The following is a 21,970-nucleotide window of genomic DNA, read 5'->3' as shown; positions in this document are numbered from 1 at the left end:
TCCACTACCACCATCTACCACCCCACTACCACCATCTACCACTCCACTACCACCATTTACCACCATCTACCACCATTTACCACCATCTACCACCCCACTACCACCATTTACCACCCCACTACCACCCCACTACCACCATTTACCACCCAACTACCACCCATCTGCCACCATTTTACCACCCCACTACCACCATCTACCACCCAACTACCACCCCACTACCACCATCTACCACCCCACTACCACCATCTACCACCCCACTACCACCCCACTACCACCCCACTACCACCCCATCTACCACACCATCTACCACACCATCTACCACACCATCTACCACACCACTACCACCATCTACCACCCCACTACCACCATCTACCACCCCACTACCACCATCTACCACCCCACTACCACCATCTACCACCCCACTACCACCATCTACCACCCCACTACCACACCACTACCACCCCACTACCACCATCTACCACCCCACTACCACCATCTACCACCCCACTACCACCATCTACCACCCCACTACCACCATCTACCACCCCACTAACACCATCTACCACCCCACTACCACCATCTACCACCATCTACCACCCCACTACCACTCCACTACCACTCCACTACCACTCCACTACCACCACCACACTAACCCCATCTACCACACCATCTACCACTCCACTACCACCCCACTACCACCATCTACCACCCCACTACCACCATCTACCACCCCACTACCACCATCTACCACCCCACTACCACCATCTACCACATCTACCACCCCACTACCACCATTACCACCCCACTACCACCATTTACCACCCCACTACCACCATTTACCACCCCACTACCACCATTTACCACCATCTACCACCCCACTACCACATTTACCACCCCAATACCACCATTTACCACCCCTCTGCCACCATTTTACCACCCCACTACCACCCCACTTCCACCATCTACCACCCCACTACCACCATCTACCACCCCACTACCACCATCTACCACTCCACTACCACCATTTACCACCATCTACCACCCCACTACCACCATCTACCACCCCACTACCACCATCTACCACTCCACTACCACCATTTACCACCATCTACCACCCCACTACCACATTTACCACCCCACTACCACCATTTACCACCCCACTACCACCCCTCTGCCACCATTTTACCACCCCACTACCACCCTCTGCCACCATTTTACCACCCCACTACCACCATCTACCACCCCACTACCACCATCTACCACACCATCTACCACCCCACTACCACCATCTACCACCCCACTACCACCATCTACCACCCCACTACCACACCACTACCACCCCACTGCCACCATCTACCACCCCATTACCACCATCTACCACCCCTCTACCACCCCTCTACCACCATCTACCACCCCTCTACCACCATCTACCACCCCACTACCACCCAACTACCACCATCTACCACCCACCTACCACCATCTACCACCATCTACCACCCCACTACCACCATCTACCACCCCACTACCACCATCTACCACCCCACTACCGCCATCTACCACACCACTACCACCATCTACCACCCCACTACCACCATCTACCACCACCCCACTACCACCATCTACCACACCACTACCACCACCCCACTACCACCATCTACCACTCCACTACCACCCCACTACCGCCATCTACCACACCACTACCACCATCTACCACTCCACTACCACCCCACTACCACCATCTACCACCCCACTACCACCATCTACCACCCCACTACCACCATCTACCACCCCACTACCACCATCTACCACCCCACAACCACCATCTACCACCCCACTACCACCCCACTACCACAATCTACCACCCCACTACCACCATTTACCACCATCTACCACCCCACTACCACACTTACCACCCCACTACCACATTTACCACCCCACTACCACCATTTACCACTCCACTACCACCATTTACCACTCCACTACCACCATTTACCACCCCACTACCACCCCACTACCACCCCACTACCACCCCACTACCACCATCTACCACCATCTACCACTCCACTACCACCATTTACCACCATCTACCACCATTTACCACCATCTACCACCCCACTACCACCATTTACCACCCCACTACCACTCCACTACCACCCCACTACCACCATTTACCACCCCACTACCACCCATCTGCCACCATTTTACCACCCCACTACCACCATCTACCACCCCACTACCACCCCACTACCACCATCTACCACCCCACTACCACCCCACTACCACCATCTACCACCCCACTACCACCCCACTACCACCCCATCTACCACACCATCTACCACACCATCTACCACACCATCTACCACACCATCTACCACACCACTACCACTATCTACCACCCCACTACCACCATCTTCCACCCCACTACCACCATCTACCACCCCACTACCACCATCTACCACCCCACTACCACCATCTACCACCCCACTACCACCCCACTACCACCATCTACCACCCCACTACCACCATCTACCACCCCACTACCACCATCTACCACCCCACTACCACCATCTACCACCCCACTACCACCCCACTAACACCATCTACCACCCCACTACCACCATCTACCACCATCTACCACCCCACTACCACTCCACTACCACTCCACTACCACTCCACTACCACCACCACACTAACCCCATCTACCACACCATCTACCACTCCACTACCACCATCTACCACCATCTACCACCCCACTACCACCCCACTACCACCATCTACCACTCCACTACCACTCCACTACCACTCCACTACCACTCCACTCCACCCCACTACCACCATCTACCACACCATCTACCACTCCACTACCACCATCTACCACCCCACTACCACCATGTACCACACCATCTACCACTCCACTACCACCCCACTACCACCATCTACCACTCCACTACCACCATTTACCACACCATCTACCACTCCACTACCACCATCTACCACCCCACTACCACCATTTACCACCATTTACCACCATCTACCACACCATCTACCACTCCACTACCACCCCACTACCACCATTTACCACACCATTTACCACACCATCTACCACACCATCTACCACTCCACTATCACCATCTTCTATCAGAGTAATAGTAGTGTAACATTTCAGTGAATCAGCGATTCATTACATTAGATTTTCTGAGTGATGCTACATTTTGCTCGGTTTGGGGTCCGCGGACCGAAGCAGTCCTTTGAATCGGGACCGAAGTGAATCGTTACATCCCTACTTTAATTGTTTGATTACATACATTGTCACTCTTTGCTTAAACTTTTCCTGTCATGAAAAGACATGCTATTCAAGCACTAGCATCTCTCTCTCTCTCCTCTCCACAGAGCATACGGCAGAGTCGTCTCCCAAGCTGGCCTCCTATACATGTGAGTTCACTGACGAGTCTGGAGAGATCAACATCCCTGTGCCTCAGCCTGTCTGCATCAATGGAAGCCATGTGTATAACACCACCCTGGACCCTTGCCCGGGGAACCCCGTAATACCTTTAGATCCTCTAGCCCTGGTGAAGAAGAACCTGCCTCTGTCCCAATCCCTCCAGAACCTCAACCAGCAGAGAGAGGAGCTCCCTGTCCTCCTCCCTAAAGGTCCCGCTGCGGACGGCCGGCGCTGGTCCTTTGACAAGGCAGGGAAGGAGGAGAAGGTGGCCATCGCAGCGGCCCTGGAGCAGGCTGGTCAGGGGATGGGCGAGGGGGCCAGGGAGGAGTCAGACAGAGACAGCCAGGGGAGGAAACGGAGCAGGAACTGTCTGGATGAGTCTGAACAGGCCTCTAACTCTGACTCTGGCCCAGGCGAGAAACACAAAGGATGGTTTGGATCAAAGGACAACCGTAGCAAACCCAGGTGAGAAAGAATGACCACGACTGGGTGTTAACAGGTTAGAACACAGGGTGACGTAGCCAGCTCAGAAAGACGAGTGACCTCCACTGACTATATTATAGTTGACAACTGGTTTGTCCCAAAGATGTCCACACAACCCAGGATAACTTTGTGTCATGTTGCTAGAAAACCAAGAAAAGGATTTGAATCATATGATGTGTGAGGGATGGTTAGCCTTATTAGACCATTGACAGCTGGTTGAAGGGCCAGAGGTTTCTACACTGGTTGGAGTTAGTTACCATGTTTCCATCCACAGTCTTAATGCTAGTAGTCATACCATATAAAAAATAAATCATGACCGGAAACAGGAAGTTTTTGGTACAGTTTTATAAATGCAGACGGATCAAAATTAATTATGCGAGAAATGGCGGTGGAAATGCCTTTATGCACAAATATTGAAGTCAACTTGGGAGGTACGTAAAGTTTCAGCATGATAATACATGGCCATGTCACAAGGATCTGGACACAATTCCTGGAAGCTGAAAATGTCCCAGTTCTTCCATGGCCTGCGTACTCACCAGACATGACACCCATTAAGCACGTTTGGGATGCTCTGGATCGACGTGTACGACAGCGTGTTCCAGTTCCCGCCAATATCCAGCAACTTCACACAGCCAATTGAAGAGGAGTGAGACAACATTCCACAGGCCACAATCAACAGCCTGATCAACTCTATGTGAAGGAGATGTGTTGTTCTGCATGAGGCAAATGGTTACACCAGATACTGAATCGTTTTCTGATCCACGCCCCTACATTTTGTGTGATGAACAGATGCATATCTGTAATCAGTCATGTGAAATCCATAGATTAGAGCCTAATGAATTTATTTCAATTGACTGATTCCCTTCTATGAACTGTAACTCAGTAAAATATTTGAAATTGTTGCATATTGCGCTGACGATTTTGTTCAGTGTGAAAATCTGCTGCTGATGGAGCTCATCAGCTGGGCCTCTCTGAGCTGGATCCATCTAAACTGGTATGTGTCTATGGTGTATGTAGACACCTGGGCCATGAGGGAGACATTACTGAGTACCACTCTCCATATTTTCAATCATAGTGGTGGCTGCATTATGTTATGCGTATGCTTGTAATCGTTAAGGACTTGGGAGTTTTTCAGGATAAAAAAAGACATGAAATGGAGCTAAGCACAGGCAAAATCCTAGAGGAAAACCTGGTTCAGTCTGCTTTCCACCAGACACTGGGGGATGAATTCACCTTTCAGCAGGACAATAACCTAAAACAGCAGACCAAGGTTGCTTACCAAGTTGCTTACCAAGAAGACAGTGGCCTAGTTACAGTTCTGACTTAAATCTACTTGATAATCTATGGCAATACATGAAAAGAGCAATGATCAACATCCAATTTGACAGAGTTTGAAGAATTTTGAAAAGAATAATGGGCAAATGTTGCCTAATCCAGGTGTGGAAACGAATTATCTTTGAAAGACAGGGTCCTGAAAAAGGGACGTTTCTTTTTTTTGTTGAGTTTAATAACACAAGATTATCGAAACACTTTTCTGAGTACGACACTGTTTCCCATGCTTGTTCAATGAACCATAAACAATTAATTAACATGCACCTGTGGAACGGTCGTGAAGACACTAACAACTTAGACACTAAAGAGGCCTTTCTACTGACTCTGAAAAACACCAAAAGAAAGATGCCCAGGGTCCCTGCTCTTCTGCGTGAACATGCCTTAGGCATGCTGCAAGGAGGCATGAGGACTGCAGATGTGGCCAGGGCAATAAATTGCAATGTCCGTACTGTGAGACGCCTAAGACAGCGCTACAGGGAGACAGGACGGACAGCTGATCGTCCTCGCAGTGGCAGACCACGTGTAACAACACCTGCACAGGATCGGTATATCCGAACATCACATCTGCGGGACAGGTACAGGATGGCAACAACAACTGTCCGGTTACACCAGGAACGCACAATCCCTCCATCAGTGCTCAGACTGTCCGCAATAGGCTGAGAGAGGCTGGACTGAGGGCTTGTAGGCCTGTTGTATGGCAGGTTCTCACCAGACATCACTGGCAACAACGTCGCCTATACAAACCCACCGTCGCTGGACCAGACAGGACTGGCAAAAAGTGCTCTTCACTGACGAGTCGCGGTTTTGTCTCACCAGGGGTGATGATCGGATTCGCGTTTATCGTCGAAAGAATGAGCGTTTACACCGAGGCCTGTACTCTGGAGCGGGATCGATTTGGAGGTGGAGGGTCCGTCATGGTCTGGGGCGGTGTGTCACAGCATCATCGGACTGAGCTTGTTGTCATTGCAGGCAATCTCAACGCTGTGCGTTACAGGGAAGACATCCTCCCTCATGTGGTACCCTTCCTTCAGGCTCATCCTGACATGACCCTCCAGCATGACAATGCCACCAGCCATACTGCTCGTTCTGTGCGTGATTTCCTGCAAGACAGGAATGTCGGTGCTCTGCCATGGCCAGCGAAGAGCACAGATCTCAATCCCATTGAGCACGTCTGGGACCTGTTGGATCGGAGGGTGAGGGCTAGGGCCATTCCCCCCAGAAATGTCCGGGAACTTGCAGGTGCCTTGGTGGAAGAGTGGGGTAACATCTCACAGCAAGAACTGGCAAATCTGGTGCAGTCCATGAGGAGGAGATGCACTGCAGTACTTAATGCAGCTGGTGGCCACACCAGATACTGACTGTTACTTTTGATTTTGACCCCCCCTTTGTTCAGGGACACATTATTCCATTTATGTTAGTCACATGTCTGTGAAAATTTTTCAATTTATGTCTCAGTTGTTGAATCTTGTTATGTTCATACAAGTATTTACACACGTTAATTTAGCTGAAAATAAACACAGTTGACAATGAGAGGACGTTTCTTTTTTTGATGAGTTTATTTGCGGCTTGTCTTTTTCATATCGAAATATTTAACTTTCTCTGGTCATAGGAGTAACAACATGAATTGGTGCATGAGGAAGACTCCTCTGGTCATAGGAGTAACAACATGAATTGGTGCATGAGGAAGACTCCTCTGGTCATAGGAGTAACAACATAAATTGGTGCATGAGGAAGACTCCTCTGGTCATAGGAGTAGCAACATGAATTGGTGCATGAGGCAGAAATAATGCAGTATTACTTAAGTTTGGCCATAAGCTGGAAGACGGACCCCTTTTCTCAGCGGAGGGAGAAAGACAGCCTCTCCGGTGCATCAGTATTCAGACCCTTCGCTATGAGACTCAAAATTCAGCTCAGGTGCATCCTGTTTCCATTGATCATCCTTGAGATGTTTCTACAACTCCAACTTGGATTGGAGTCCACCTGTGGTAAATTAAATTGATTGGTCATGATTTGGAAAGGCACACACCTGTCTATATAAGGTCCTACAGTTGACAGTGCATGTCAGAACAAAAACCAAGCCATGAGGTCGAAGGAATTGTTCCGTAGAGCTCCGATACAACAGGATTGTGTCGAGGCACAGATCTGGGGAAGGGTACCAAAACAGAACATAGTTGCCTCCATCAAGACTCTTCCTAGAGCTGGCCACCCAGGCCAAAATGAGATCATTCTGTATCTAATTCTTAATACATTTGCTAAAAACATGTTTTTACTTTGTCGGTATGTAGATGGGAGGGAAAAAATGATATATTATCCATTTTGAATTCAGGTTGTAATACAACGTGGACTAAGTCTGTGTCTATGGGTATGAATACTTTCTGTAGGTACTGACCAGAACCCACAAGTATTTGTGACATTTGGATACTGCCTGTTGCACTTTCTTTGGTTCCACGCCTGTGGTTGGTGTTAGTGTGGCAGTAGGATTGGTTTGTGCTGCGGTGGAGAGAGGACCAGAGTTTATCTCCATCCCCTTGTTCCAGTTGGAGATCCTGCTTTGCTCATTGTTGGGACATCAGGTTGATGTTTGTGCTGTGTTAGCAGTGAGGGATTGTTGGGGTAGCGTGGATTGGCTACCTGGACTCTTGTCTTCTCCTCTGGTAGGTTTAGCGACGTTTGGCAGTGTTAGCTCTTTCTTATTTTTGTGTGGTGGCTGGAGAAGTTGTCTCAGGAGCACATCCTCAGAGGGATAACCAGCTGGGAGCTTTCTGCGACAGTCGGCTAAAGTGCATAAATACCCACCTCCAGTAACTGCCTGAGACTAGGTTGAGCTACTAATAGGTCTTGGAGAAGCTACCCACTGCAAGTAACTGCCTGAAGACTAGGGCTGAGCTAGTAATAGGTCATGGGGAAGCTACATTAATTGTTTGTCTCTCCTGTGTGGTTGACACTGGGTTTCTGTTTTGTCTGGTTTGGTGTACTCAATTGGGGCGAGAGCAGGTTGTTGTTCGTCCATAGTTGATTGACTGTTTGACTATGGCTAACATTAAGGAATTCTTCCAAGTCCCGAGGTAGGAACTTCTGGTTTGCTATAATTAAGACCAGTTGTTATAAATTGTGACACATTATAACATTGAGATTGATGATAAACGTCTGAAAGAGACAGTTAAGTCCATACTAAAGGCCAACTTGATTGAATCCGGCATTCTAATGGAGTCGTTTTCTCCTGGTTTGGCTACGTTTCGGTCCACTACAAACGTCCCTAATCCTGTCTTCTTCTTTGAACAGCAAAAGGAACTGTTGTTGCTACAACTAGAGCATGATAGGCTGAAACAGCAACACGCCTTGGAAAAGGAGTTGTGAGATAGAAAGGTTTAAACAGGAAACGGAGCCAGACTGACACTGCAACAAAGTCCGTTTAGATTTGGTCAGAGATGGTAACCTCTCTGACATGTCTCTTCGTGACAGTTACGGTGATTTCTCCAGAGGTCGAGCTTTCCTTCGACGTAGCTGGAAACTTGAGGCGCCTGCTGAAATTCAGTGAAAAGGAACCTGAGATTTTTTCTTTCACTGTTTGAAAGGGTAGCAGATTCCAGAAATTGGCCTGACACCGACCGTACGTTGATGTTGCAATGTGTGCTAACTGGGAAAGCACAAGAGGTCTACTCGGCTCGTAACGTTGCTGACAGCCAAAACTACGGCAAAGTTAAATCTGCTGTGTTGCACGACTATGAGTTAGTTCCTGAAGTGTATCGCCAGCGGTTTACAACCTGGGAAAAAAAGCTGACAGAGTTATGTTGAGTTCGCACGGGACTTGCACACCCAGTTTAACTGGGTGGGATGGTGCACTTCGTTGGTTGTTCCAACCTACGAGCAATTGTGCAGTTTTTAGTTGTGCTGGAGAATTTCAAAGATTCTGTCTCTGACCGCATGAGGTGCAGACCGCCTCGGAGGCTGCCGTGTTAATGAATATGTGCTGATGCATAACGTCACTTTGGGGAACCCCGTCTTCACAGTGATGGTCGCAGGGAGAGTTTTGCGACCTAAATTATTTCCTACTTGGCCTGATCTTGTCTCAAGGGGTTGATTTGTGGATCCCATGTGAAATCGGATCATGGCAAAAATCTGCAATTACTGCCATGGTAAAGGTCATTGGAAAAGTGAATGCCCTGTCTTTAGAGTTAAAGCTAGGCCTTCTGGGGTTAATGCGCCCGTAAAGCCTAGCGGCGTTAGCGGCACCTGCTTTTAAGTTAAGGGATTCAATTGTTCCACCTTTTAGGACCAGTTAGAAGACCCATTGGGTATGGTTGACAGTGCATCCATCCATTCACCGGTCACTACGGAGGGTTACGTATCTCTGATAGATAACCAAGAGAGGGTTCCAGTTAAAGTCCTGTGAGATACTGGTGTCTGCTCCCTCTTTCTCCAGAGACAGACACAGGGTCTTGATCCGAGGGTTTACATGTTATGTCTGTCCCTTTACACAAACTTGTGCGCTCCACAGATCTGGTACAAGGTGAGGTCATCATAGGAGTGTCTGTCAAAGGAGCGGCGGTGATTCTATGACCCGGTGGGCGGGTCTGGCGAGATGTATCGCCACCTCTCATGGTTTCCATGCCTTCGGCCTCTCAGAGAGGTGCCGGATGAAAGTGCTCAGAATTTCCACAAAGTGTTTACTGCTTGTGCTGTGACTCGTGAAAGGGGCCGTGCTGAGTCCGTGTCTGAGTCTGATGCAGGGACCAGCGAGGTGGCGGACTATTCTGTAACTTGTGTGCCTGACCTTCCTTTGTCTGTTTCCCGTGGTGACCTGGTAGCAGAACAGCGAGCTCTGAAAGGGTTGTTTGTTCCCGGGCCGATGATGTTCCAAATGTAGTACAGAGATACTACTTAAAGGATCAATTGTTGGTGAGGAAATGGCTGCCTCATGGTGACTATTTTTTTGGGGTGCCCCTGTCATTCAAATTGTAGTACCATATACCTTCCGTGATGTGCTTTTGCAGACGTCTCATGGGGATGTTGCTGGTCATTTAGGTGTTGGGAAGACCTATGGCCATATTCATTTATTTTGGCCTCGTCTGAAAAGAGCCGTCTCAGCATTTATCAAACTTTGCCATACTTGCCAGTTGACTGGGAAGCCTAACCAGACGTTAAAGCCAGCACCTTTGTACCCAATACCGGTAGTAAGCCAACACTTTGAGCATTTAACTATTGATTGTGTTGGCCCATTGCCTCATTCCAAACCGGTAGTGTTTACCTGTTGACGGTGACGTGACCAGTTATCCCGCTGCTTATCCTCTCCGTACCATAACAACCAAGTCCGTTGTTAGGGCATTGACTCGGTTTATTTCTGTTTTCGGAAATACCCAAAATTATTCAAAGCGATCAAGGTTCCAACTTCACTTCTCACATGTTTGCACAGGTGTTACGCCAACTTCGCATCGGACGCAATCTTGCGACCGCATATCATGCACAGAGTCAGGGAGCCATGGAGCGGTTTCATCAGACCCTTGAAGTCGTTGTTGCGTGCTTACTGGACTGAGTTGGACTGAGACTGGAAGGAGGCTCTTGCCCTGATCTGGACTCTCCAACACTTCGATGTGTAGTGCCTCTAGTTGTATATACTGATCACAACCCACGCACTTTTTTACACTCGATGTCCGAGCCAGAGGTTGATGCGGTGGTGTCTCTACCTTCAAGTTTTTCCCCTCGAGATTCGTCATATTAAGGGGGTGGACAATGTTTTGGCGGATTCGTTGTCCCGTGTGCCCTCTCCTTAGTCGTCCTGTTTAATACTGTGTTGTCTGTTCTCTGACAATTTGGTCTCCTCTCTCTTCCTCTCCTTTTCTTAATTTGCGTCCAGTTGCCATGGTTGCTGGAGCTGTTGGTGTGGGTGGAGTTAAGTGGTGGACCTGTGTGGGTGGATGTCCAGGGAGTGCAAGTATATTTGTATTGTTTATTGCTTGTGTTTATTAAAACATTTCGGGGACATGGGAGGTCCCCGTTTTTATGGTTGGTGGTGTGACGGCCCCTCCCTGATCTGTCTACTGGGTTTAGCTGTGCTTACTTCCTGCAGGAGAGGTGGGCGGAGTAGGAGAGGTGGGCGGAGCAGGAGAGGTGGGCGGAGCAGGAGAGGTGGGCGGAGCAGGAGAGGTGGGCGGAGCTGGGAGGGTGATCAGTGCTGATAGGGCACACCTGTGACAGCTCAGCTGTGGCATAAAGCCACTGTTTCCCCGTTCAGCGAGAGATTCCTCTCTCCATGCATAGCTTTTGGTTGTTTCGTTGTGGCGTTGGCAGTTGACGCCTAATTTACTGACCTTCCTGCCTCGTCTGATTATTGTTGTGAGTGTTTACTTTCTTTATGGAAGAAATTCATTTTGTTTTTCCTTTACTCAGTGTGTGGTTTCCCATTGTTACAATCTTGAGACAGGTTGTAACAGACCCCCACCACTGAAATCTCCTCTTATGCTACATATCAATCCTCTGTAGGAAGCACAGAGTGCTGATCTGGGGTCAGGTCCCCTCCCCCTCTCCATATAAGGAACTGATCCCATGATATCATCACTCTGAGACGGGGGACCCCTGGTTTCATAATGGGTTTGAAGCCTACTAACCCTTCCTGTATACGGAGCATTATGGCCCTATAAGGAACTGATCCCATGACATCATCACTCTGAGACGGGGGACCCCTGGTTTCATAATGGGTTTGAAGCCTACTAACCCTTCCTGTATACGGAGCATTATGGCCCTATAAGGAACTGATCCCATGACATCATCACTCTGAGACGGGGGACCCCTGGTTTCATAATGGGTTTGAAGCCTACTAACCCTTCCTGTATACGGAGCATTATGGCCCTATAAGGAACTGATCCCATGACATCATCACTCTGAGACGGGGGACCCCTGGTTTCATAATGGGTTTGAAGCCTACTAACCCTTCCTGTATACGGAGCATTATGGCCCTATAAGGAACTGATCCCATGACATCATCACTCTGAGACGGGGGACCCCTGGTTTCATAATGGGTTTGAAGCCTACTAACCCTTCCTGTATACGGAGCATTATGGCCCTATAAGGAACTGATCCCATGACATCATCACTCTGAGACGGGGGACCCCTGGTTTCATAATGGGTTTGAAACCTACTTAACTCTTCCTGTATACGGAGCATTATGGCCCCAGATCACAGAAATGGAATGTTATTCCTTTTCATGCTCTTTCTCTCTATGGGTTTTCTGACTTTGAACTGAAGAATATCATGTTTTCATGGTTGATAAATACTTTCCTAAATCTAAATAATCTACTAGATCGGAGTGTTTTAGTGCTGAGACGGAGACAGCTATGCACATTTTCTTTATTTTATTTTTTATTTAACCTTTATTTAATTAGGCAAGTCAGGTAAGAACAAATTCATATTTACAATGACGGCCTACCAAAAGGCAAAAGGCCTCCTACGGGGATGGGGGCTGGGATTTAAAAAAATACAAAATAAATAGGACAACACAACACTACAAGAAAGACAACACAACACTACATAAAGAGAGACACCACAACACTACATAAAGAGAGACCTAAGATGACAACATAGCAAGGCAGCAACACATGACAACACAGCCTGGTAGCAACATAACAACAACACAACATGGTAGCAGCACAAACATGGTACAGACATTATTGGGCACAGACAACAGCACAAAGGTCAAGAAGGTAGAGACAACAATACATCACACAAAGCAGCCACAACTGTCAGTAAGAGTGTCCATGATTGAGTCTTTGAATGAAGAGATTGAGATAAAACTGTCCAGTTTGAGTGTTTGTTGCAGCTCGTTCCAGTCGCTAGCTGCAGCGAACTGAAAAGACGAGCGACCTAGAGATGTGTGAGCTTTAGTGACCTTTAACAGAATGTGACAAAACGGGTGTTGTATGTGGAGGATGAGGGCTGCAGTAGATATCTCAGATAGGGGGGGGTGTTGTATGTGGAGGATGAGGGCTGCAGTAGGTATCTCCGATAGGGGGGGGTGTTGTATGTGGAGGATGAGGGCTGCAGTAGATATCTCAGATAGGGGGGGGTGTTGTATGTGGAGGATGAGGGCTGCAGTAGGTATCTCAGATAGGGGGGGTGAACAGGTGTTGTATGTGGAGGATGAGGGCTGCAGTAGGTATCTCAGATAGGGGGGGGGGGTGAACAGGTGTTGTATGTGGAGGATGAGGGCTGCAGTAGGTATCTCAAATAGGGAGGATGTTGTATGTGGAGGATGAGGGCTGCAGTAGGTATCTCCGATAGGGGGGGGTGTTGTATGTGGAGGATGAGGGCTGCAGTAGATATCTCAGATAGGGGGGGGGTGTTGTATGTGGAGGATGAGGGCTGCAGTAGGTATCTCAGATAGGGGGGGGGGTGAACAGGTGTTGTATGTGGAGGATGAGGGCTGCAGTAGGTATCTCAGATAGGGGGGGGGGGGTGAACAGGTGTTGTATGTGGAGGATGAGGGCTGCAGTAGGTATCTCAAATAGGGAGGATGTTGTATGTGGAGGATGAGGGCTGCAGTAGGTATCTCCGATAGGGGGGGTGAACAGGTGTTGTATGTGGAGGATGAGGGCTGCAGTAGGTATCTCAAATAGGGAGGATGTTGTATGTGGAGGATGAGGGCTGCAGTAGATATCTCAGATAGGGGGGGTGTTGTATGTGGAGGATGAGGGCTGCAGTAGATATCTCAGATAGGGGGGGGGGGGTGTTGTATGTGGAGGATGAGGGCTGCAGTAGGTATCTCAGATAGGGGGGGGGGTGAACAGGTGTTGTATGTGGAGGATGAGGGCTGCAGTAGGTATCTCAGATAGGGGGGGGGGTGAACAGGTGTTGTATGTGGAGGATGAGGGCTGCAGTAGGTATCTCAGATAGGGGGGGTGAACAGGTGTTGTATGTGGAGGATGAGGGCTGCAGTAGATATCTCAGATAGGGGGGGGGTGTTGTATGTGGAGGATGAGGGCTGCAGTAGATATCTCAGATAGGGGGGGGGTGTTGTATGTGGAGGATGAGGGCTGCAGTAGATATCTCAGATAGGGGGGGGGTGTTGTATGTGGAGGATGAGGGCTGCAGTAGGTATCTCAGATAGGGGGGGGGTGAACAGGTGTTGTATGTGGAGGATGAGGGCTGCAGTAGGTATCTCAGATAGGGGGGGGGGGTGAACAGGTGTTGTATGTGGAGGATGAGGGCTGCAGTAGGTATCTCCGATAGGGGGGGTGAACAGGTGTTGTATGTGGAGGATGAGGGCTGCAGTAGGTATCTCAAATAGGGGGGGTGTTGTATGTGGAGGATGAGGGCTGCAGTAGATATCTCAGATAGGGGGGGGGTGTTGTATGTGGAGGATGAGGGCTGCAGTAGGTATCTCAGATAGGGGGGGGGGTGAACAGGTGTTGTATGTGGAGGATGAGGGCTGCAGTAGGTATCTCAGATAGGGGGGGGGGGTGAACAGGTGTTGTATGTGGAGGATGAGGGCTGCAGTAGGTATCTCAGATAGGGGGGGTGAACAGGTGTTGTATGTGGAGGATGAGGGCTGCAGTAGATATATCAGATAGGGGGGGGGTGTTGTATGTGGAGGATGAGGGCTGCAGTAGATATCTCAGATAGGGGGGGGGTGTTGTATGTGGAGGATGAGGGCTGCAGTAGATATCTCAGATAGGGGGGGGGGGGGGTGTTGTATGTGGAGGATGAGGGCTGCAGTAGGTATCTCAGATAGGGGGGGGGGGGTGTTGTATGTGGAGGACGAGAGCTGCAGTAGATATCTCAGATAGGGGGGGTGAACAGGTGTTGTATGTAGAGGATGGGGGCTGCAGTAGGTATCTCAGATAGGGGGGGTGTTGTATGTAGAGGATGAGGGCTGCAGTAGATATCTCAGATAGGGGGGGGGGGGGGGTGTTGTATTTAGAGGATGAGGGCTGCAGTAGATATCTCAGATAGGTAGGATGTTGTATGTAGAGGATGAGGCTGCAGTAGGTATCTCAAATAGGGGGGGGTGTTGTATGTGGAGGATGAGGGCTGCAGTAGATATCTCAGATGGGGGGGGGGGGGTGGTGAACAGGTGTTGTATGTGGAGGATGAGGGCTGCTGTAGATATCTCAGATAGGGTGGGGGGGGGTGTTGTATGTGGAGGATGAGGGCTGCAGTAGGTATCTCAAATAGGGAGGATGTTGTATGTAGAGGATGAGGGCTGCAGTAGATATCTCAGATAGGGGGGGTGAACAGGTGTTGTATGTGGAGGATGAGGGCTGCAGTAGGTATCTCAGATAGGGGGGGGGGGGTGAACAGGTGTTGTATGTGGAGGATGAGGGCTGCAGTAGATATCTCAGATAGGGGGGGTGTTTGTGGAGGATGAGGGCTGCAGTAGATATCTCAGATAGGGGGGGGGGGGTGAACAGGTGTTGTATGTGGAGGATGAGGGCTGCAGTAGATATCTCAGATAGGGGGGGGGAGTGAACAGGTGTTGTATGTGGAGGATGAGGCTGCAGTAGATATCTCAGATAGGGGGGGGGGAGTGAACAGTTGTTGTATGTGGAGGATGAGGCTGCAGTAGATATCTCAGATAGGGGGGAGTGAGGCCTAAGAGGGTTTTGACATGGCTTTTTTATATTGATCCCAGAACCCGTTCTCGCCATGTAATCTAGTCTGACAACATTAAATGATTTTACAGTATTTAAAGGGATGACCTCAGATACATTTTACTGAAAACCCTATTGAATAAAAACTCCATGAGAAAATATGTTGGGCAGCAAGTGGGAGGGTTTTCATCGGTTGAATGACGTTTATTCAGAGCGCGCATAGGAACCACGCCTACAGAACCTGTTAGGCACCTGCATAAGGTCAGTCTGAATAGCAACCACTGAGAAGTGTGTAGGAAAGGCGTACATTCCTGAATCGGTTCCTAATGAGGTGTGTACTTCTTTGGTAAGACCTGTTTCTAATACAGCGAAGGTCAGATGGATGAGGGTTCTGTATGTTGGCTAGACTGCACAAACCGATCTGGCACCAGGCTACAACGGGTGAACTACTACACGGACCCATATTCTCTATTACGGTGGTAGTGGTGCCACTCAGTCTGGTGTATCGTCTCTCAGGCTAAACATCACGTCATCTGTCTAGCTCAACGTGTTGTCACAGGACTGGAGTTAAAGCCAGACTGACATTGATTAGGGGTTGAGGTACAGGACAGGTATGAGAGACATTGGAAGCTACTCATTTTTACTACATCATGCCAACCACTGGTTGGTTTAGTCTGTCAGGGGATAAGTCCTCAGAGATTTAGATGCTATGAAATACATTATTTTTTTAAATTCAGAATTCAAGTTATTATCCCCCAACATTTGCAGTTGTTTGGTGTTACCACTGACTATGTCCAGTAGAACTGCAGGTCTGAGGTTAGCCGTGTAAACAAACATCACTAATCAAGAGGACTGTGTGCCTTCCTTTCACAGCCCGGTGGTGTCACCTAGCTCAGACCCTCCCCCCAACCCCCATACCCCTGGTCTCACCCCCCTTACCTCTGGTCTGCTGTCCTGGGGCCCCCCTCACCTCCCTGTAGATCCTAACTCACTGGGCACCCCACTCCATCACACTAACCCCTTCAGCCTGTCTCCTCCCCCTATGTCTCCCTCCAACCCGTTCCTCTCTCTCCTCCAGTGTAACCCGTTCTACGAGGAACTCCTAGCTGATCAAGCTCTAAACCTTAACTCTGCCCAGCCCCATCTGTCTCCCTGTTCTAGCTTTACCTCCTATATCTCAGTAGCACCGCAAACCTGGTCTACCAACCCTAACCCCATCCTGCCCCTAACCCAACACCGCCAAGTCACACAAGACTGCACTAACACTGGTATGAAGGAACAAAGACCCTCCCATAAACCTTCTACAGAAGAGAAGAGCGCCAACACTAAGGAGAGAGAAGAAGAAGCAGTTAAAACTAGCCAGAGACCGCTCCCTCCGCTCCCAAAGACGGTGCCCTCTGCTAACTCTCCCGTCTGTGAGGAAGACATGTCCTCTGCTAACTCTCCCGTCTGTGAGGAAGACATGTCCTCTGCTAACTCTCCCGTCTGTGAGGAAGACATGTCCTATGCTGAGACTGCATCATTCCACTCTGCCACTGGCTCAGACAACATGGCTGCTTTAGACTTGATGGGGGAGTTCTCTGACGATCGATGCTGGGCCACTTTTGATGATGTCATCCGGTCAGACACAATAGATCGAGCCACATCCCTTCTGGGACCCATGTGTGTTGATAAAGAGAAGACCACATCCCCTGAAGCAAGGATAGACTGGCCAATCGGCATGGACTTAGAATCATATAATTCACCAGAACTTTCCAATGCACTTCTACACTCTTTCAGCTCTCAAGCTGACAGTCCACTAAAAACATTTCAGACCACTACTGGGACATCTAGTGGTGTGAAGATCAATGAAGACATTGAGGATTACAGATCAGAGGACCAATACCCAGAACACCCTCGTGTGGAGTCCGTTGTAGTCCAACGGTCCCTCCCAGAGGAACACCTGCAACAACGGTCCCTCCCAGAGGGACACCTGCAACAACGGTCCCTCCCAGAGGAACACCTGCAACAACGGTCCCTCTCAGAGGGCACAAAGAGGAACAGCGTTGAGGACCTGACTCTGTCGTTCGGCAGCGACCCTGGCGTTGAGGACCTGACTCTGTCGTTCGGCAGCGACCCTGGCGTTGTAACCCTGGGGTCGTTGTCCTTCATCCAGCAGCATGACACTTCTGATCTCCTCGCCGCCTCCTCCTTCTCCGCTCCTTCCTCTCTAACTGCTGAACGTAACACCTCTTCCTCTCCAGCTCTCTCCTCTCTCCCTGCCCCGCCCCCTGCTACTGTGACGTCATCAGTAAGCACTGTCTCCGCCGCACCCCTTTTCTCCACTGCCCAGCCAGTGGTTGGTGCGTCGCATGCTGGCATGCCCCAGGAGACACATCCGCCAGCCAATCAGCAGATCAGGTGAGGTCACATGTTTACTGGGAAGTGGTGGGTGTCTCAACAGGGCCTCAACTTCTTCTTCTTCTCTCAGCGATTGCCATAGTTGATGCAAAGATGAGCCCTCTATTTATCTCTATGGCGATTGACTATCTGGGGTTCTCCCGCTGCTTCCTCTCCTCTGCAACCTGTCTCGGGGTTCTCCCGCTGCTTCCTCTCCTCTGCAACCTGTCTCGGGGTTCTCCCGCTGCTTCCTCTCCTCTGCAACCTGTCTCGGGGTTCTCCCGCTGCTTCCTCTCCTCTGCAACCTGTCTCGGGGTTCTCCCGCTGCGTCCTCTCCTCTGCAACCTGTCTCGGGGTTCTCCCGCTGCTTCCTCTCCTCTGCAACCTGTCTCGGGGTTCTTCGTTTTCTTCCGTGTGAACATCTTTCTCCTCTATTTGTCAAAACACACCAGACTCCTGTGTTTCTTGTCTCTATGGTCAGTGTGATGGGTCCTGAAGTTAAACCCCCCCACAATGAAAGGTAGTATAGACCCCTTTATGTGTCTGTTACACGAGGGCGACACGCGCAAGTTGGTGGCAGAACAAGGGGGAGTTATTCTGTAGAAAGCCAGCAACAAAAGCCTGTATTTACATGGTACTTATGAGTGCATTTCACACTTCTTTTGGATTATAATGGGATGTTCAGGCTCGTATGAATGTCCTGCTTAATATAATGTTTGTGTCATCATCGCAAATCAACTGCATTATACTTCAAATACACTTCAACCAGTAAAATGGCTCTTTGCTACAACCTATATCATATGAGCGTTAGCATTCTAGCTAACAACTGCTACATACAGTAAAAGTTATTTCGCAAAGATCACATCCAAGTATAATCTTAGCGACTGTTCAAGCAAGAATCAAAACATCATTGTAAGCGTATGAGAACCCCAAAAGTATTTTGTTTAGAAGTATTAACGTAAATCTAACGTACATCTTGACTGTGCAGAGATGGCGATGGCTGTCTTACTGCAGCCAAGAGTCGCGCGCATCTGGGCATGATGTCAGTGTGTTGTGTACTAGAAAAGGGTCTATTCACACTCACAGACCTGTCAATAACAGCTAGGAGAGAGAGTACTGGAGGACAGGTCCCAATAACATCTAGGAGGGGGAGTACTGGAGGAGACAGGGTTCGATAACAGCTAGGAGGGAGAGTACTGGAGGAGACAGGGTTCGATAACAGCTAGGAGGGAGAGTACTAGAGGACAGGTCCCAATAACATCTAGGAGGGGGAGTACTGGAGGAGAGGGTTCAATAACATCTAGGAGGGGGAGTACTGGAGGACAGGTCCCAATAACATCTAGGAGGGAGAGTACTGGAGGAGACAGGGTTCAATAACATCTAGGAGGGAGAGTACTGGAGGACAGGGTTCAATAACATCTAGGAGGGAGAATACTGGAGGACAGGTCCCAATAACATCTAGGAGGGAGAGTACTGGAGGACAGGGTTCAATAACATCTAGGAGGGAGAGTACTAGAGGACAGGTCCCAATAACATCTAGGAGGGGGAGTACTGGAGGAGAGGGTTCAATAACATCTAGGAGGGGGAGTACTGGAGGACAGGTCCCAATAACATCTAGGAGGGAGAGTACTGGAGGAGACAGGGTTCAATAACATCTAGGAGGGAGAGTACTGGAGGACAGGGTTCAATAACAGCTAGGAGGGAGAGTACTGGAGGAGACAAGGTTCAATAACAGCTAGGAGGGAGAGTACTGGAGGACAGGTCCCAATAACATCTAGGAGGGAGAGTACTGGAGGACAGGTCCCAATAACATCTAGGAGGGAGAGTACTGGAGGACAGGGTTCAATAACAGCTAGGAGGGAGAGTACTGGAGGACAGGTCCCAATAACAGCTAGGAGGGAGAGTACTGGAGGACAGGGTTCAATAACAGCTAGGAGGGAGAGTAATGGAGGGCAGGTCCCAATAACAGCTAGGAGGGAGAATACTGGAGGACAGGGTTCAATAACATCTAGGAGGGAGAGTACTGGAGGACAGGTCCCAATAACAGCTAGGAGGGAGAGTACTGGAGGACAGGTCCCAATAACAGCTAGGAGGGGGAGTACTGGAGGACAGGTCCCAATAACATCTAGGAGGGAGAGTACTGGAGGACAGGGTTCAATAACATCTAGGAGGGAGAGTACTGGAGGACAGGGTTCAATAACATCTAGGAGGGAGAGTACTGGAGGACAGGTCCCAATAACATCTAGGAGGGAGAATACTGGAGGACAGGGTTCAATAACATCTAGGAGGGAGAGTACTGGAGGACAGGTCCCAATAACATCTAGGAGGGAGAGTACTGGAGGAGACAGGGTTCAATAACAGCTAGGAGGGAGAGTACTGGAGGACAGGGTTCAATAACATCTAGGAGGGAGAGTACTGGAGGACAGGTCCCAATAACATCTAGGAGGGAGAGTACTGGAGGACAGGGTTCAATAACATCTTTCTCTGTGAAACTATCTTCAGTAGGTCGTCTCCAAATGGACAGGTTCAAGTCTGGAGACTGAAAGACTGACTTTTATTTTTGTTTCCTTTTCTATCAGTGACGCATCTTACTGTATGTCCCTTTCCAGTCCTCACCCAGTGAAGCCCCTGACCCCAGAGGAGAAGAGGCGGGCGGAACTTTCCGAGGGCCGGTCGGTGCTGGACAAACTGAAGTCCTCCATCCACTCTGGGAGGAGCAGCCAGCCCACCAATCAGCAGCCTGAGAAGAAGAAGGTACAGCAGTGACTAGCTGGCACATACCACACAGACCTACCACACAGACCTACCACACAGACCTACCACACAGACCTACCACACAGACCTACCACACAGACCTACCACACAGCAATACCACACAGCAATACCACACAGCAATACCACACAGACATACCACACAGCAATACCACACAGACCTACCACACAGACCTACCACACAGACCTACCACACAGACCTACCACACAGACATACCACACAGACATACCACACAGCAATACCACACAGACATACCACACAGACCTACCACACAGACCTACCACACAGACCTACCACACAGACCTACCACACAGACATACCACACAGACCTACCACACAGCAATACCACACAGCAATACCACACAGACCTACCACACAGCAATACCACACAGACATACCACACAGACATACCACACAGACCTACCACGCAGACCTACCACGCAGACCTACCACACAGACATACCACACAGACCTACCACACAGACCTACCACACAGCAATACCACACAGCAATACCACACAGACCTACCACACAGACCTACCACACAGACCTACCACACAGACCTACCACACAGACCTACCACACAGACCTACCACACAGACCTACCACACAGACATACCACACAGCAATACCACACAGCAATAACACACAGACATACCACACAGACATACCACACAGACCTACCACACAGACCTACCACACAGACCTACCACACATAACTACCACACAGACCTACCACACAGACCTACCACACAGCACATACCACACAGACCTACCACACAGACATACCACACAGACCTACCACACAGCAATACCACACAGACCTACCACACAGACCTACCACACAGCAATACCACACAGACCTACCACACACCAATACCACACAGCAATACCACACAGACCTACCACACAGACATACCACACAGACCTACCACACAGCACATACCACACAGCAATACCACACAGACCTACCACACA

At 49.5% G+C, this 21,970-nt stretch overlaps 1 protein-coding gene across 4 annotated transcripts in view; it reads left to right on the top strand.

Moving 5' to 3' along the window:
• The window catches only part of LOC139554040 (rab11 family-interacting protein 5-like), an 88,448-nt gene that overhangs the window by 65,126 nt on the left and 1,352 nt on the right, over nucleotides 1-21,970 (top strand). Inside the window, exons 3-5 of one of the 4 annotated variants that reach the window (XM_071366944.1) lie at nucleotides 3,391-3,907; nucleotides 16,714-18,240; nucleotides 20,829-20,973. In XM_071366944.1, the coding sequence (XP_071223045.1) occupies nucleotides 3,391-3,907; nucleotides 16,714-18,240; nucleotides 20,829-20,973 (2,189 nt within the window). Of the gene's footprint in view, nucleotides 1-3,390; nucleotides 3,908-16,713; nucleotides 18,241-20,798; nucleotides 20,974-21,970 lie in introns of all 4 variants that reach the window. The other 3 variants (XM_071366943.1, XM_071366946.1, XM_071366945.1) reach the window with 3 other exon arrangements.

Source organism: Salvelinus alpinus, chromosome 25, assembly GCF_045679555.1.
Source record: "Salvelinus alpinus chromosome 25, SLU_Salpinus.1, whole genome shotgun sequence".
NCBI classification, from domain to species: Eukaryota; Metazoa; Chordata; class Actinopteri; order Salmoniformes; family Salmonidae; genus Salvelinus; species Salvelinus alpinus.
Note: the sequence above shows the minus strand (reverse complement) of the source record. Positions and strands in the feature narration are given on the sequence as shown.